The 15,788-nt window shown below is 45.9% G+C and overlaps 1 protein-coding gene across 2 annotated transcripts in view; it reads left to right on the top strand.

Annotated features, from left to right (window-relative positions):
• ADCY9 (adenylate cyclase 9) overlaps positions 1–15,788 on the top strand; it is a 196,374-nt gene that overhangs the window by 130,529 nt on the left and 50,057 nt on the right. Inside the window, exons 4-5 of one of the 2 annotated variants that reach the window (XM_073362784.1) lie at positions 1,002–1,219; positions 10,433–10,535. In XM_073362784.1, coding sequence (XP_073218885.1) covers positions 1,002–1,219; positions 10,433–10,535 — 321 coding nt within the window. Of the gene's footprint in view, positions 1–998; positions 1,220–10,432; positions 10,536–15,788 lie in introns of both variants that reach the window. The other variant, XM_073362783.1, reaches the window with a different exon arrangement.

Raw genomic sequence — 15,788 nt, 5'->3', positions numbered from 1 at the left:
ATCTGGATCACTTGGTAACCTGGGCTCAAGCAAACAATATGCATTTTAATGTGACCAAATATGAGGTCATATCTAGGAACAAAAGATTGTGGGCCATACATACAGGATGGAGGACTGTGTCCTGGGAAGCAGTGACTAAAAAGATTTGAAAGTCATGGTAGATAATCAGCTGAACATGAGCTCCCAGTGCACTGCTATGGCCAAAAGGGCTAATGCAATCCTGGAATGCGTGAACATGGGAATCTCATGCTGGAGTAGAGAGGTTATTTTATGTCTATATTTGGCACCTGTGCAACCACTGCTGGAATACTGTGTCCAGTTCTGGTGTCCACAATTCAAGAAGGATGTTGATAAATTTGAAAGAATTCTGGGAACAGCCACAAGAATAAATAAAGGATTAGAAAACATGCCTTATAGTGAGAGGAGCTCAATCTAGTTAAACAAAAAGAAAGTTAAGGAATGATTTGATCACAGTCTATAAATACTTACATGGGTAGCATATATTTGATAATAAAGGGCTCTTCAGTCTAGTAGACAAAAGTATAGCAATATCCAATGGCTGGAAGTTGAAGCAAGGCAAATTCAGACTAGAAATTAACCATCAGAACAACTTACAAAGGGTTATGATGGAGTCTCTATCACTGACAGCTTCTAAATCAAGACTGGATGTTTTTCTAAAAGATATTCTCTAGTTTAAACAGAAATTAATTCAGGGAAGTCTTATGGAGTGTGTTACTCAGGAAGTCAGACTAGAAAATCACAATGGTCCCTTCTGGCCTTATCTATATAATAAAATTCCAGGATTGTCACTCTGTCAGTGAGCCATTCTGAAGTACAGAATGTCTGTTGTATCAGTGTGGAATGGTGCAAACAGCTACAGGCATCGTTGAGAGCTCTTTTATTTTTTTAAGCATATCATCAGGTTCAAACCTCTGTGCTGTTTGTATGTTTTCTCACATATTTAATCCTTCACTCATACGTTTCTTCTTGCTATGAAGCAGACTCCTGGACGACGCAGTCCAAAGACCCAGAATGGACTTTTGAGTCCGCCACAGGATGAGAAGCTGAGCAACAGCCAGACATCACTTTATGAGATGTTGCAGGAGAAAGGAAGATGGGTAGGAGTGAGTTTAGACCAGTCAGCACTCCTTCCACTGAGGTTCAAAAACATCAGGGAGAAGACAGATGCTCATTTTGTGGATGTGATTAAAGAAGACAGGTAAGAAGGAACTAGCTACATAATTTTTAAATAGTGTGATAGAAAGAAAGCAAACGTGCCCCATGCCTTTAATCTTTATTCCCCTGCTCTTGTGTGATGTTGGTCATCATACTGTAAGTTTTCTAATTTTAGTCTGCTTGCTATTCTGTAACTACAATAGGAACTCACTATTCTGAGAGTTTTGCTAAGAGGACTACCAATGCAGATTTTTGCTTAACTTTATTAATCTTTCTCTTTGAACAGTTATTTTTACTTTTGAGTCAACTTAAAAAATACCCCCCAAAATGACAAAATCTATACTATAAACATGGAGCTACAAAAATTTTATATCTGCTTATAATTATACCTGGTGACATTGAAGTGTTTAGGAAAATATATACTCTTTGTGTCTTGGAAGCTGAACAAATAGAAGGGGACTGTCATGAAAATATTGGTCTGATATTGTCCTAAATATACTTTGTTGTGGTTCTCTCTCAAGCAGTTAGTTGAGTGATGAATAGTTAACTATTTTCAACTATTCACAGATGAGGGATTAGTGCAGGGGTCGGCAACCTATGTCACGCATGCCAAACACGGCACACAAGCCAATTTTTAATGGCACGCTGCTGCCTGCCGGACCCGGGCAGACAGCAGTGTGCCACTAAAAATCCTGCCCAGCCCAGCCCGCTCTTTTCCACCCCATGCCCACCACTCTCTCCTTGCAGGGCAGGCAAGCTTCCCCCTCCCCCCCGCCTCTTCCCTCAGCGTGCTGGGTTCCTACTCCTCCTTCTCTTCTTTCCTGCCACCAATCAGCTGATGGCTCTTGCTATGGTGGGGGAGAGGTAAAAGCGGAGTCGCAGCGCGGTCTCTGCTCTGGGGACCTTGGGGAAGGAGGTGGAATCAGGGCATATCCCCTCCAGCCCCCTGCCGTGAGCCATTCAGGGCAGGGGGCTGGGAGCACCCCCACGACCCCAGCCCACACCCCCAGCCTTCTGCCCTGACCCCTGCACCCCCCCACACACCCCAGCCCCATGCCCTGACCCCTGCACCCTCCTCACACACACCCAGCCCTGACTCTGGCACTTCCCACACATACCCAACCCCCTGCCCTGACCCCTGCACCCCTCCCACAACCCCAGCCCTGACTCTGGCATCCCCTACACATACCCAGCCCCCTGCCCTGACTCCTGCACCCTCCTCACACACCCCCAGCCCCCTGCCCTGACTCCTGCACCCCCCACACATCCCCAGCCCCCCCATGCCCTGACTCTTACACCCCCCACATCCCCACTCCCACCTTGAGCACCAAATGGGAGCTCCTGCACACACACACCCCATTCCCACCTACACCCCTCACACCAAATGGGACCTGCCCAGGTAAGCGCTCCACACCCAAACCTCCTGCCCCAACCCTAAGCCCCCTCCCTTATTCTAGTTCCTGGCCAGACCCTGCACCCCAACCCCCAGCCTGCTCCTTCACTCCCGGCCCTGTTCTCAGCACACTCCCACCCTCATCTCAGTGCAGAGAGAGGAAGAGAATGGCTAGAACCAGGGAGAAGTTAGGTACCTATTCTATGTGGACAGGGCCGGGATTCCAGACCGGCAGCGGGCTGAGCGGGGCCAGCAGCAGGGACCGTGGCTGGCAGGAGCCAGCGGACGGAACCCCAGACTGACAACGGGCTAAGCGGCAGCGGGCTGAGCTGCTCAGCCCACTGCCAGTCTGGGGTCCCTACCTCCGGCCCTGCTCAGCCCATTGCCGGTCTGGGGTTCTGGCTGCCAGCCCCTTGCCAGCCGGGGTCCCGGCCACAGGCCCCGCTCAGCCCGCTGCTGGCCTAGATGAACGGAACCCTAGGCCAGCAACAGGCTGAGCGGGCCAGCGGCGTAAGATCAGCATTTTAATTTAATTTTAAATGAAGCTTCTTAAACATTTTGAAAACCTTGTTTACATACGACAATAGTTTAGTTATATAATATATAGACTTATAGAGAGAGACCTTCTAAAAAACGTTAAAATCTATTCTTGGCACGCGAAACCTTAAATTCAAGTGAATAAATGAAGACTCGGCACACCACTTCTAAAAGGTTGCCGACCCCTGTATTAGTGTGTGAGACCAATTGCTTACAGAAGACAGTTTAGCAGGATGTAGTGCATTGTTTGTTAAAAACACACCTCACGACAGTAGAACTTGAAATTGCAGAATTATACTCTCTGTCTGTAGCTGAAGATACTCAGCACAGGCTCTGATATTCCTTGAGCTTTCTTCCTCCTTTTACAAAATGATTAGTTCTTTTTCTCTGAGTCAGAGCAAGAGGCAAAGGCTGATTTGACATAACATTCAGAGATTAGGATTTTTTGCTTAATTAAATATCACCATTGTTAGGGGCTTATTCCTTCACCTGCTCACTTCCCTGGTCCTTCTCGCATGAACAGAGAGAGCAAAAATACCCGAAGTCCAAAGGTGCAAACAATTCGATGTTTATTGGGGTGATCTTCCAGCAAGCAATGATTCCAGTTTCCTTCCTTAGTGTCCCCCTTCCCAGCTCTGACACCACTGAACCTTGCCTGTGTCCCTGTTCCCATTCCCCCCTTTAGCAAAACATGATTCCAATTCCCCCCTTCCCATTCCCCCCCTTTCTTCCTGATTGACGGCAGACTATATAGTAAAACTTGAGTTCTGTTTAGCTATACCTTAACCAATCATTTTACTGAAATTTAACTAAGCAATCCTAACATATTGTAACATGATTATTTAACCAATTATATCCCACCACCTTAATTAGTTTACAAACAGCAAAATTAATTATGCAGCAGACAGAAACAATCACAGAACCAGACAGAGATTATACAGACAAACAATAGAGAAATGGGGAGACTACAGTGATAGAACAACAAAGAAATGAGGATTTCACATCCCAGCTATTGATAAGTAAATTCTTGCCAGACAGGATGCTATCAAACTAAGTTTCCTTTTACATCTTCTAGGCACTTCCCTTTCTCTGGAGGTGATAGGCACGATCAGGACAGGATTGTATTCCTAACAGCCCAATAGCACCTTATTTCAATGTGACTAGTTTGGAATGTAAGGATATGACCATACGCTTTCCCAGTTTATGGCTGCCTCTGCTGCTTAGCCAGAGGCCTTAGCCTAAGAATAGGGCCTCAGACTGTCACAGTGAGAAAAGGCCTTATACAGTCAGACAGTGATTTTGATTCTTTCTTTTATACCTCTATAACTAGCTAAATGATAAACATATACCTAAATTCTTAAAGTATAGGCCTTTGCAAACAGGCCTGAATATCTATATCCTAACAGCCATCACAAAGGAAACATCCCTTTTCAGTATACATAATGGTAACTTTCTAGAAATTATTTCGCTGATTACATAGCCCTATACAAACTGGCTCACCCAATTGAAAAGTTCATCCATTTTAATATATCTTTATATAAAATTGTATGTACTGATAAGAATTTATCGAGAAACCACCACAGATCCCCCACTGTGTGAAAGGGATATTGTTAGTCTCCATAAAACTGTTATATGAGCAGGATTCTCCTCTGTCTGAATAGGGAATTGTGAATGTGAGTTCTCATATAACAAAAGAATCAAGATGTATTTTGGTTTGTCAGCTTGCAGACACCTGGCTTTTGAAATAATGGCATCAGAACTGTGCTTTGATTAAATGTTTATGTGAACTCAGCAGTAATGAACTGCTGAAAGATTGTTGGTTTATCTGGGATAGGGTTATAAGAACCCTGTCCTTGTGGTATAATTGCGGTCTTCACTCTGTCACAACAATGCCAGTTCTAACTCTTGTTAATGCATTTGAGACCTTTGTGCTATGAACAGTTCCAATGTTCAAGTTGACAATTGTAGTACCATCTTCTGTGCAGTAAGCAAGACCATAGTATATTTTCATAGAATCATAGAATATCAGGGTTGGAAGGGACCCCAGAAGGTCATCTAGTCCAACCCCCTGCTCGAAGCAGGACCAATTCCCAGTTAAATCATCCCAGCCAGGGCTTTGTCAAGCCTGACCTTAAAAACCTCTAAGGAAGGAGATTCTACCACCTCCCTAGGTAACGCATTCCAGTGTTTCACCACCCTCTTAGTGAAAAAGTTTTTCCTAATATCCAATCTAAACCTCCCCCACTGCAACTTGAGACCATTACTCCTTGTTCTGTCATCTGCTACCATTGAGAACAGTCTAGAGCCATCCTCTTTGGAACCCCCTTTCAGGTAGTTGAAAGCAGCTATCAAATCCCCCCTCATTCTTCTCTTCTGCAGGCTAAACAATCCCAGTTCCCTCAGCCTCTCCTCATAACTCATGTGTTCCAGTCCCCTAATCATTTTTGTTGCCCTTCACTGGACTCTCTCCAATTTATCCACATCCTTCTTGAAGTGTGGGGCCCAAAACTGGACACAGTACTCCAGATGAGGCCTCACCAATGTCGAATAGAGGGGAATGATCACGTCCCTCGATCTGCTCGCTATGCCCCTACTTATACTTTTGTTCATGTAAGAGCTGTATGGTGTCATTTGGCACAGATTACTGTATCCTGAGCATTTTTACCAGAGCACAATTACTATGCTCCAATTGAAGCAAGTGACAGTTCTGCATTTTTACAGTAAATGTTGCATTGTTTTATATTGAGCTTTACCAAGATCTGTGTTGTATATTTGGTGAACAATGTACTATTACTTTGAGTTTTAGGTCTAGTTTTACTAATACAGTTACAGAAATGGGGCTCTTCCATATTTATTTGTACTCTATGTGCAATACTGTGGTTGTTAAAAGAAAGTAAAACTGAATAAACAAGATGGTAGAGTATGAAATGCTTAAGCTTAATTCTTTAAAGACTCACGTTCTTGAGATTTCTACTTCCAGTGTGAGGTCAGCAAGAACTCTCTCAGCTCTTGTAACTGTTCCTCATATACCAGCCATGACAGTATCTATGGTGCACTTCAGTGCATTCTAAGGTCTCTCTTAGCTGTGGCCTGCAGAGGAGCACCCTAATATGCACCCTTCGCAGTTCAGCTCACTTGAAGCTCCTTTCTTCATACCACTTCATCCTTTTAGTGTTGTTTCATTGACTAGATTCCTGTTTAACTACACAGGTAATTTCCTTCAATCTCTATTTTCCTAACACTATTTGATTAATAGAAACTAGAGGCATGCAGGCAGCAGTTAGGGCATTACAACAGGCATATTGCCTTCTATGATGAGATAACTGGTTCTGTGGATGAAGGGAAAGCAGTGGACGTGTTATTCCTTGACTTTAGCAAAGCTTTTGACACGGTCTCCCATAGTATTCTTGTCAGCAAGTTAAAGTAGTATGGGCTGGATGGATGCACTACAAGGTGGGTAGAAAGTTGGCTAGATTGTCGGGCTCAACGGGTAGTGATCAATGGCTCCATGTCTAGTTGGCAGCCGGTATCTAGCGGAGTGCCCCAAGGGTCGGTCCTGGGGCCGGTTTCGTTCAATATCTTCATTAATGATCTGGATGATGGGATGGATTGCACCCTCAGCAAGTTTGCAGATGACACTAAACTGGGAGGAGTGGTAGATATGCTGGAGGGTAGGGATAGGATACAGAGGGACCTAGACAAATTGGAGGATTGGGCCAAAAGAAATCTGATGAGGTTCAACAAGGACAAGTGCAGAGTCCTGCACTTAGGATGGAAGAATCCAATGCACCGCTACAGACTAGGGACCGAATGGCTAGGCAGCACTTCTGCAGAGAAGGACCTAGGGGTGACAGTGGATGAGAAGCTGGATATGAGTCGACAGTGTGTCCTTGTTGCCAAGAAGGCCAATGGCATTTTGGGGTGTATAAATAGGGGCATTGCCAGCAGATCGAGGGATGTGATCGTTCCCCTCTATTCAACATTGGTGAGGCCTCATCTGGAGTACTATGTCCAGTTTTGGGCCCCGCACTACAAGAAGGATGTGGAAAAATTGGAGAGAGTCCAGCGAAGGGCAACAAAAATGATTAGGGGTCTGGAACACATGAGTTATGAGGAGAGGCTGAGGGAACTGGGATTGTTTAGTCAACGGAAGAGAAGAATGAGGGGGGATTTGATAGCTGCTTTCAACTACCTGGAAGGTGGATCCAAAGAGGATGGATCTAGACTATTCTCAGTGATAGCAGATGACAGGACAAGGAGTAATGGTCTCAAGTTGCAGTGGGGGAGATTTAGGTTGGATATTAGGAAAAACTTTTTCACTAGGAGGGTGGTGAAACACTGGAATGCGTTACCTAGGGAGGTGGTGGAATCCCCTTCCTTAGAAGTTTTTAAGGTCAGGCTTGACAAAGCCTTGGCTGGGATGATTCAGTTGGGATTGGTCCTGCTCTGGGCAGGGGGTTGGACTAGATGGCCTCCAGAGGTCCCTTCCAACTCTGTTATTCTATGATTCTATGATATCTGAGTCTGTTTCCTGACCTTGTTTAGAGTCAACTGGACTTGGTGCTTCATTCCACTAGACCCTAGTCTTTGGCGCTTTGAGGCCTATTCTCCATTCTGGCTTTTTTGACACTTTGTTTCTTGAAGTGAAATTATGTTCTCTGACTTCTTTTGTTTTTAAGATTTCATGGAGGAAGAAAGTCCAACCACCCAAAAAAGCTCATAATATTCATACATTGGAAATTTGGCCTTAGTGTGCTTTGCCAAAATGTCACCCTGACATATCAGAATGCCAGATGAGTGTCTGAAATCCCTGCTAGCCTCTGCAAGGATGCCCGGGTCTTCATGGACAGCTCAATAAAAATAGCTCTAACAACCCAGGAGGAGGAGATCTGGTTAGAGTGTAACTTGTCATTTTCTTGGTGCCTCCTATAATGCTTTCAGTACATAGCAAGGGCTGAGATAATGAACTAAAATCATCACCATTATTCGTGGTTGAAGTCTTCTGGTCTTTCTCTGGAGATCCAGTCAAGGATTGTAGTTTGACATTTGAAAGCTGAGCTTAAAAACTTGACACATTAAAAGCACTTTGGTACCAAGTCGTTGGCCAGATATCTGGTATTGACTCGTCCTCCATCTCAATAGAAAAATCTCCTTTCTATTATCTTATGCCATTGACTTTGTGCTTCTGGGGCTTCCAGAACACTTCCTTGTCAGCAGCAGAGGAGTAAGCAACGCAAGAGAAAACAGTAGAAGTGGAGATCAGCTCCATGGGATCCTTCAGCATCTTCATCTAGTTGGCATCAGATTTGATAAATGACCCCAAGAGTTCTGTTCTTTTCTTTTCCCCCTACTGTTACTCACACATTCTTGTCAACTGTTTGAAATGGGCCATCCTGATTATCACTACAAAAAGTTTTTTTTCTCCTGCTGATAATATCCCACCTTAATTAATTGGTCTCATTACAGTTAGTATGGCAACACCCATTTTTTCATGTTCTCTATGTATATATATCTTCCTACTATATTTCCCACTGCATGCATCCAATGAAGTGGGTTTTAGCCCACAAAAGCTTATGCCCAAATAAATTTGTTAGTCTCTAAGGTGCCACAAGTACTCCTTTTCTTTTTTGCCATAAATCTGTTTACATCCATTGTAACCTAAAAATGTTCCATCTCTTGCTCAGAAAAGCCCTTCTACTGAATCAGAATTGAGGCTTCTTGTATGCTTCTCCTCCACCAGGCACTGGGAGGAAAAGGTGAGAGAGTGCACAAATATTCCTTGTATCTGCTGCCAGGCTCATCAGTTCTAGTATGTCATTCTTTTTGTTCATCAGTGCCTTTGGCTCTTCTACCAAAGGTTTTTGGATCTCCTGTCTCAGAAACAAGGCTGAGCTCTCCAGCTCTGTCTCAGATTCCTTTACCTGGTTGCCTGGATTGTCAAGTGCTGTTGTTGTGTGATCCTGGGAAGGTGCAGAGTTATTATTAGTCTCTGAAGGCAGTGACAAGCAAGTACTGTTCCCTGAAATGAAAAATACTTTATTAATAACTTTTTTCAACAATTTATCCATTTTTTATATTTGATATTCTTCAGTTAAAAAAAGGCTGTGTCTCTTGTATCTGTCAATGTCTGGCAGCTATTAATGTATACCGTTTGCTGATCTGGGGACATTTATTTCTTCAGTTCTCCTATGGTTCGAAAGTTTTTGAAAGGCTTTTAATGTCTTCCTGAGAGTTTAAGAGTCTCTCTTGTTTGTTTGTATTTGTTTATTTGTTTGTTTATTGTAGTGAAGTGTTTCCTTTTCTTATAAATGTTTTTTGGGGAATTTTCATCTTTTACTTTAAGAATGCAGAGTGATGCTGTTGGTCAGGGGTGGACAAACTACAGCCCACGGGCCAGATCCGGCCTGCCAGCCATTTTAATCGAGCCCTCGAGCTCCCACTAGGGAGCAGGGTCTGGGGCTTGCCCCGCTCTGGCGCTCCCACTGGGAAGCAGGGTTGGGGACCACTCCACGTGGCTCCCAGAAGCAGTGGCATGGCCCTCTCCAGCTCCTATGCCTAGGGGCAGCCAGGGCACTCTGCTCTGCATGCTGCCACCCCCCCCAAGTATCACCCCCGCAGCTCCCATTGGCTGGGAACCGCGGCCAATGGGAGTTTCAGGGGCAGTGCCTGTGGACGGGGTAGTGTGCAGAGCCGCCTGGCTGCGCCTCCACATAGGGGCCGGAGAAGGGACATGCCGCTGCTTCTGGGAGCCGCTTGAGGTAAGCGCCGCCCTCGAACCCGCACTCCTGAGCCTCCTCCCATGCCCCTCCCCAGCCCTGATCCCCCTCCCACCCTCCAAATCCCTCGATCCCAGCCCAGAGCACCCTCCTGCACCCCAAACCCCTCATCCCCAGCACCATCCCAGAGCCTGCACCCCCAGTCGGAGCCCGCACCCCACCCCCTGCCCCAGCCCAGAGCCCCCTCACACACTCTGAACTCCTCATTTCTGGCCCCACCCTGGAGCCTGCACCCTCAGCCAGAGCCTGCACCCCCTGCTGAACCCCAGCCCCAATTTTGTGAGCATTCATGGCCCGCCATACAATTTCTATTCCCAGATGTGGCCCTTGGGCCAAAAAGTTTGCCCACCCCGCTGTAGGTACTGCAGCTTCTGATGAACAATGAGAAGCTATCAGTACTTCAAAAGATCAAAATTGTTAAGACCACCAGTTTCACACAGGAAGCAGAGACCCAGGAGTGAGAGACCTGTGAAATGGTATCTTTGAAGAAGAATTACAGCTAAGTGAACTCCTTTTAAAACTGTTCACATTGTCTCTCTTTTCTCTTTAGCCTGATGAAAGACTATTTCTTTAAACCACCTATTAACAAGCTGAGCCTGAACTTCTTGGATGGGGACTTGGAGATGGCTTACAGGACCAGCTATCAAGAAGAGGTGCGTTTTCCCCTGAATTGGGTTGGGTGTCAGCAGTCTTTCTGTACAGGTTATAGGAGCCAAAATAATTATCTCACTGTTTTTGCAAATTTTATTGCAATGATGACTGGGATCATGGAGTGTCAAATATGACTTAATATTTAGAACTACTGAGAAATGACCACCTTAGTTTAGTTCACCTGTCGTGATCAGTTTCCAGGATTTGAACATTACATTCTTTCTGGCATTCTATTTTCATTCACCAGTAAAAATGGACCAGAATACATTTCAGCTGTTGACTCTATACTATACAATAGAACCTCAGAGTTATGAACACCAGAGTTACAAACTGACCAGTCAACCACACACCTCATTTGGAACCAGAAATACGCAATCAGGCAGCAGCAGAGACACACCAAAAAAAAAAAGCACGCAAATACAGTACCGTACCATATTAAACATAAATTACTAAAAAAATGAAGAGAGAGTAGCATTTTTCTTCCACATAGTAAAGTTTCAAAGCTGTATTAAGTCAGTGTTCAGTTGTGAACTTTTGAAAGAACAACCATAACATTTTGTTCAGAGTTACGAACATTTCAGAGTTTCCAACAACTTCCATTCCCAAGGTGTTCGTAACTCTGAGGTTCTACTGTACCTTCATTTTCATATTTAGATTTAGCTTTCACCAAGCCACAATTCTGTAATCAGATAATAGTGGAAGGCAAGTGCTCCTTACTGCCTTTTCAAATATCTTAACTTACAGAAAGAAAACTCACAAAATTGGATCTTGGCTCTCTAATACTTATTGCAGTCCCAAGTTTATCCCATCCTCATGCAAACGTGCTTTCATCTCGTTGTAAATTACATAAAACTACTGCAGTATGAAATTGGAAGTACAGAAGACTTTAGTTAAAGAACTCCACATCATTTTAAGAATTCTGCACTACCAAATATTAGGAGTACTTGTGGCACCTTAGAGACTAACCAATTTATTTGAGCATGAGCTTTCAAATATTAGTGTCCTGAATTTTTTGTCTTTTTATTACATTGTGTCCCACTTTCAGACATGGCAAGTATCTTAGCATCTTTGACATCAGCTGGTACCCAGGGATTCTTTACTAGTAAATATCAACTTCAGATGTCAGAGTTAAGTCCCCCATCCCGTTCCCCCCAGCCTTCCCTCTATCACTGGTAAGAAAGAAATCCTATGGGGATATTTCTTCCTTAATTCTTGTACCGTATGATTGCATTGTCCTTGGCCACAGTCCCTATCTTCTTGTAATTTCAGCCTTAATAAATAAGGGCTTGTCTACACTACTGCCTAAGTCGATGTAAGTTATGTCGCTCATGGGGTGTGAAAAAACCACCCCCCGGAGCAACATAACTTACTTTGACTTAAAGCAGCATCTACACCATGCTATGTCAATGGGAGACTTTCTCCCACCGACATAGCTTCCTTCTCTTGTTGAGGTGGAGTAATTACGTCAACAAGAGAGCACTCTCGCATTGACGTAATGTGTCTTCACCAAACACGCTAAATCGGCTCTGCTGCATCAATGCAGCAGTGCCAATTTAGCGTGGTAGTAAAAACAAGCCCTCAGACATCTCTAGTTTACCTTATAATACAATTAAGCATAAATGTGTTTTTAGTGCATTCTGAAACTCTCACTCTATCTTTGAGTAAAAGCTGTGTCACGATACTAAGGAGAGAATTTACATTTAATTTCTGCTAGTGTGGATGCTTAAGTAATAGATGTAAGCTGTTATTTCTCAGATGCTAGTATTGCACCTGCTCTTGTCAATAAATTGAGTGAAACAAGGAAAAAATTCAAGCCTACAAAATTTAACTGGTAGTAAATATTTGCTGCTGTTTATAAACCACGATAGAGCACTGGACATTAATAACATCATGTATTTATGTGTGTGTACATATGTAATAATATTTACACATGCCATATATAGTACACTACATTCAGTACTTTCCAAATGGAAGGAGAAGAGGAAAGAGCAGTAACTACGTTAGAGGTGGGCAAACTATGACCCATGGGCCACATCCGGCCCGTGGGACCCTCCTGCCCAGCCCCTGAGCTCCTGGCCCGGGAGGCTAGCCCCAGGCCCTCCCCTGCTGTTCCCCCTCCCCTGCAGCCTCAGCTCACTGTGCCACCGGCGCAATGCTCTGGGCAGTGTGCTCCTGCCGGGCAGCGCAGCTGCAGAGCTGCGGCCTGAACCGGTGCTCTGTGTTGGCGCGGTGGTGTGACTGGCTCCAGCCAGGTGGCACGGCTGCCTGTCCTGGTGCTGTGGGCAGCACAGCTGTAGCGCTGCCAGCCACCGGTGCTCCAGGCAGCACGGTAAGGGGGCAGGGAGCGGGGGGGTTGGATGGAGGGCAGGTGAGTTCGGGGTGGTGGGCAGGGGGCAGGGGTGTGGATAGGGGTCAGGGCAGTCAGAGGGTGGGGAACAGGGGGCTTGAATGGGGCAGGGGTCCCGGGGGGGCAGTCAGGAAGGGGGAAGGTTGGATGGAGCAGCAGGGGGCAATCTCGGTGGCAGTCAGGGAGAAGGGGTGGTTGGACGGGGCGGAGGTCCTGGGAGGCAGTCAGGAATGAGAGGAGAGGTTGGATGGGGCAGCGGGGGGCAGTCAGGGGCAGGGGGTCCAGGGGCGGTCAGGTGACCGGGGGGGGGGCGGTTGGGGCAGGGGCCCCAGGGGGGCCGACAGGGAACAGGGAGGTTTGGATGGGGCAAGAGTCCCGGGCGGGCCGTCAGGGGGCGAGAAGCAGGGGGGCTCGGATAGGGGATGGGGGCCAGGCCACGCCTGGCTGTTTGGGGAGGCACAACCTCCCCTGACCAGCCCTCCATACAATTTCAGAAACCCGATGTGGCCCTGAGGCCAAAAAGTTTGCCAGCCCCTGAGCTACATCTTTGTGTGTTTATCATAATTTTGTGAGGCCCTCAGATTGCTAAATTGATGTGGGCATATAAGAACCCTAGATAAATAGCATGCAATAGTGTGTTACAGGGTTAAGGGTTTTTTATCAGTGTGATTTTTAAAATGAGTGCATTACTCAAATGTCAAAACAACATGTGGATTATGCAGATATTCCAAATGAGTGCGGATAATACTGTCACCAACTTCACAGCTTCATATGTTCTTTATATTCCTCACAGGTTGCAGAAAAAGTATTTTCAAAATATTTCATTCCCCTCAAAATTACAATAGTCTTGGGATATGCAGTGCTGAATCTTTAGTAAATAAAAGGTTTAATGACTGATATCCCATGCCCATATAGATATAATGAGGTTTGTAGACTACTGGCAAAGCAAGAAGCTCAGATTTCCAATGGGACATGTAGCTCTTCCTTCCAGCCAAATAAGATCCCAATTACTTTTAAGGCATGATGTCAGGATATGCTTCTTCGGGCACAATGTTCTGAAGATTCAGAGCAGGCTGCACACCGGGGACAGGAGAGCGGTGAAGAAATTTGGCAGCATGTGACCTCCAGAAGAAGAAAGGGCAGAGCGTCCATGTACCAGCAGTGCAGATACAGATAAGCAACCGCTTCCATGTTCTCTCCACAGGTACTAATGCGGAGAGTGGACTAGATGATACATCTGAGGGAAGGGAACAGAAGGAGACTCCGCCGATCGGAAGGCATGAGATGCACTGTCCTAGGGATGGGGGGTTCCACGACCACTGCTCCCAAGAGGGGGAGGCGGGTGGTGGTGGTTGGGGACTCTCTCCTCAGGGGGACTGAGTCATCTATCTGCCGCCCCGACCGGGAAAACCGAGAAGTCTGCTGCTTGCCAGGAGCTAGGATTCGCAATGTGACAGAGAGACTGCCGAGACTCATCAAGCCCTCGGATCACTACCCCTTCCTGCTTCTCCACGTGGGCACCAATGATAACTGCCAAGAATGACCTTGAGCGGATCACTGCGGACTATGTGGCTCTGGGAAGAAGGATAAAGGAGTCTGAGGCGCAAGTCGGTGTTCTCGTCCATCCTCCCCATGGAAGGAAAAGGCCTGGGTAGAGACCATCGAAGCGTGGAAGTCAACGAATGGCTACGCAGGTGGTGTCGGAGAGAAGGCTTTGGATTCTTTGACCATGGGACGGTGTTCCAAGAAGGAGTGCTAGGCAGAGATGGGCTCCACCTAACAAAGAGGGGGAAGAGTATCTTTGCAAGCTGGCTGGCTAACCTAGTGAGGAGGGCTTTAAACTAGGTTCACCAGGGGAAGGAGAACAAAGCCCTGAGGTAAGTGGGGATGTGGGATACCAGGAGGAAGCACAAGCAGGAGAGCACGAAAGGAGAGGGCTCCTGCCTCATACTAAGAAAGCAGGACAAACAGAAAGTTATCTCAAGTGCCTATACACAAATGCAAGAAGCCTGGGAAACAAGCAGGGAGAACTGGAAGTCCTGGCACAGTCAAGGAATTATGATGTGATTGGAATAACAGAGACTTGGTGGGATAACTCACATAACTGGAGTACTGTCATGGATGGATATAAACTGTTCAGGAAGTACAGGCAGGGCAGAAAAGGTGGGGGAGTTGCACTGTATGTAAGAGAGCAGTATGACTGCTCAGAGCTCCGGTATGAAACTGCCAGAAAAAACCTGAGTGTCTGGATTAAGTTTAGAAGTATAAGCAACAAGGGTGATGTCGTGGTAGGAGTCTGCTATAGACCACCAGACCAGGGGGATGAGGTGGATGAGGCTTTCTTCCAGCAACTAGTGGAAGTTACTAGATTGCAGGCCCTGGTTCTTATGGGAGACTTCAATCACCCTGATATCTGCTGGGAGAGCAATACAGCGGTGCACAGACAATCCAGGAAGTTTTTGGAAAGTGTAGGGAACAATTTCCTGGTGCAAGTGCTGGAGGAACCAACTAGGGGCCAGAGCTCTTCTTGACCTGCTGCTCACAAATCAGGAAGAATTAGTAGGGGAAGCAAAAGTGGATGGGAACCTGGGAGGCAGTGACCATTAAATGGTCGAGTTCAGGATCCTAACACAAGGAAGAAAGGAGAGCAGCAGAATACGGACTCTGGACTTCAGAAAAGCAGACTTTGACAACCTCAGGGAACTGATGGGCAGGATCCCCTGGGAGAATAACATGAGGGGGAAAGGAGTCCAGGAGAGCTGGCTGTATTTTAAAGAATTCTTATTGAGGTTACAGGGACAAACTATCCCTATGTGTAGAAAGAATAGTAAATATGGCAGGCGACCAGCTTGGCTTAACAGTGAAATCCTTGCTGATCTTAAACACAAAAAAGAAGCTTACAAGAAGT

The sequence above is a fragment of the Lepidochelys kempii genome, chromosome 10, assembly GCF_965140265.1.
Source record: "Lepidochelys kempii isolate rLepKem1 chromosome 10, rLepKem1.hap2, whole genome shotgun sequence".
NCBI classification, from domain to species: Eukaryota; Metazoa; Chordata; order Testudines; family Cheloniidae; genus Lepidochelys; species Lepidochelys kempii.
Note: the sequence above shows the minus strand (reverse complement) of the source record. Positions and strands in the feature narration are given on the sequence as shown.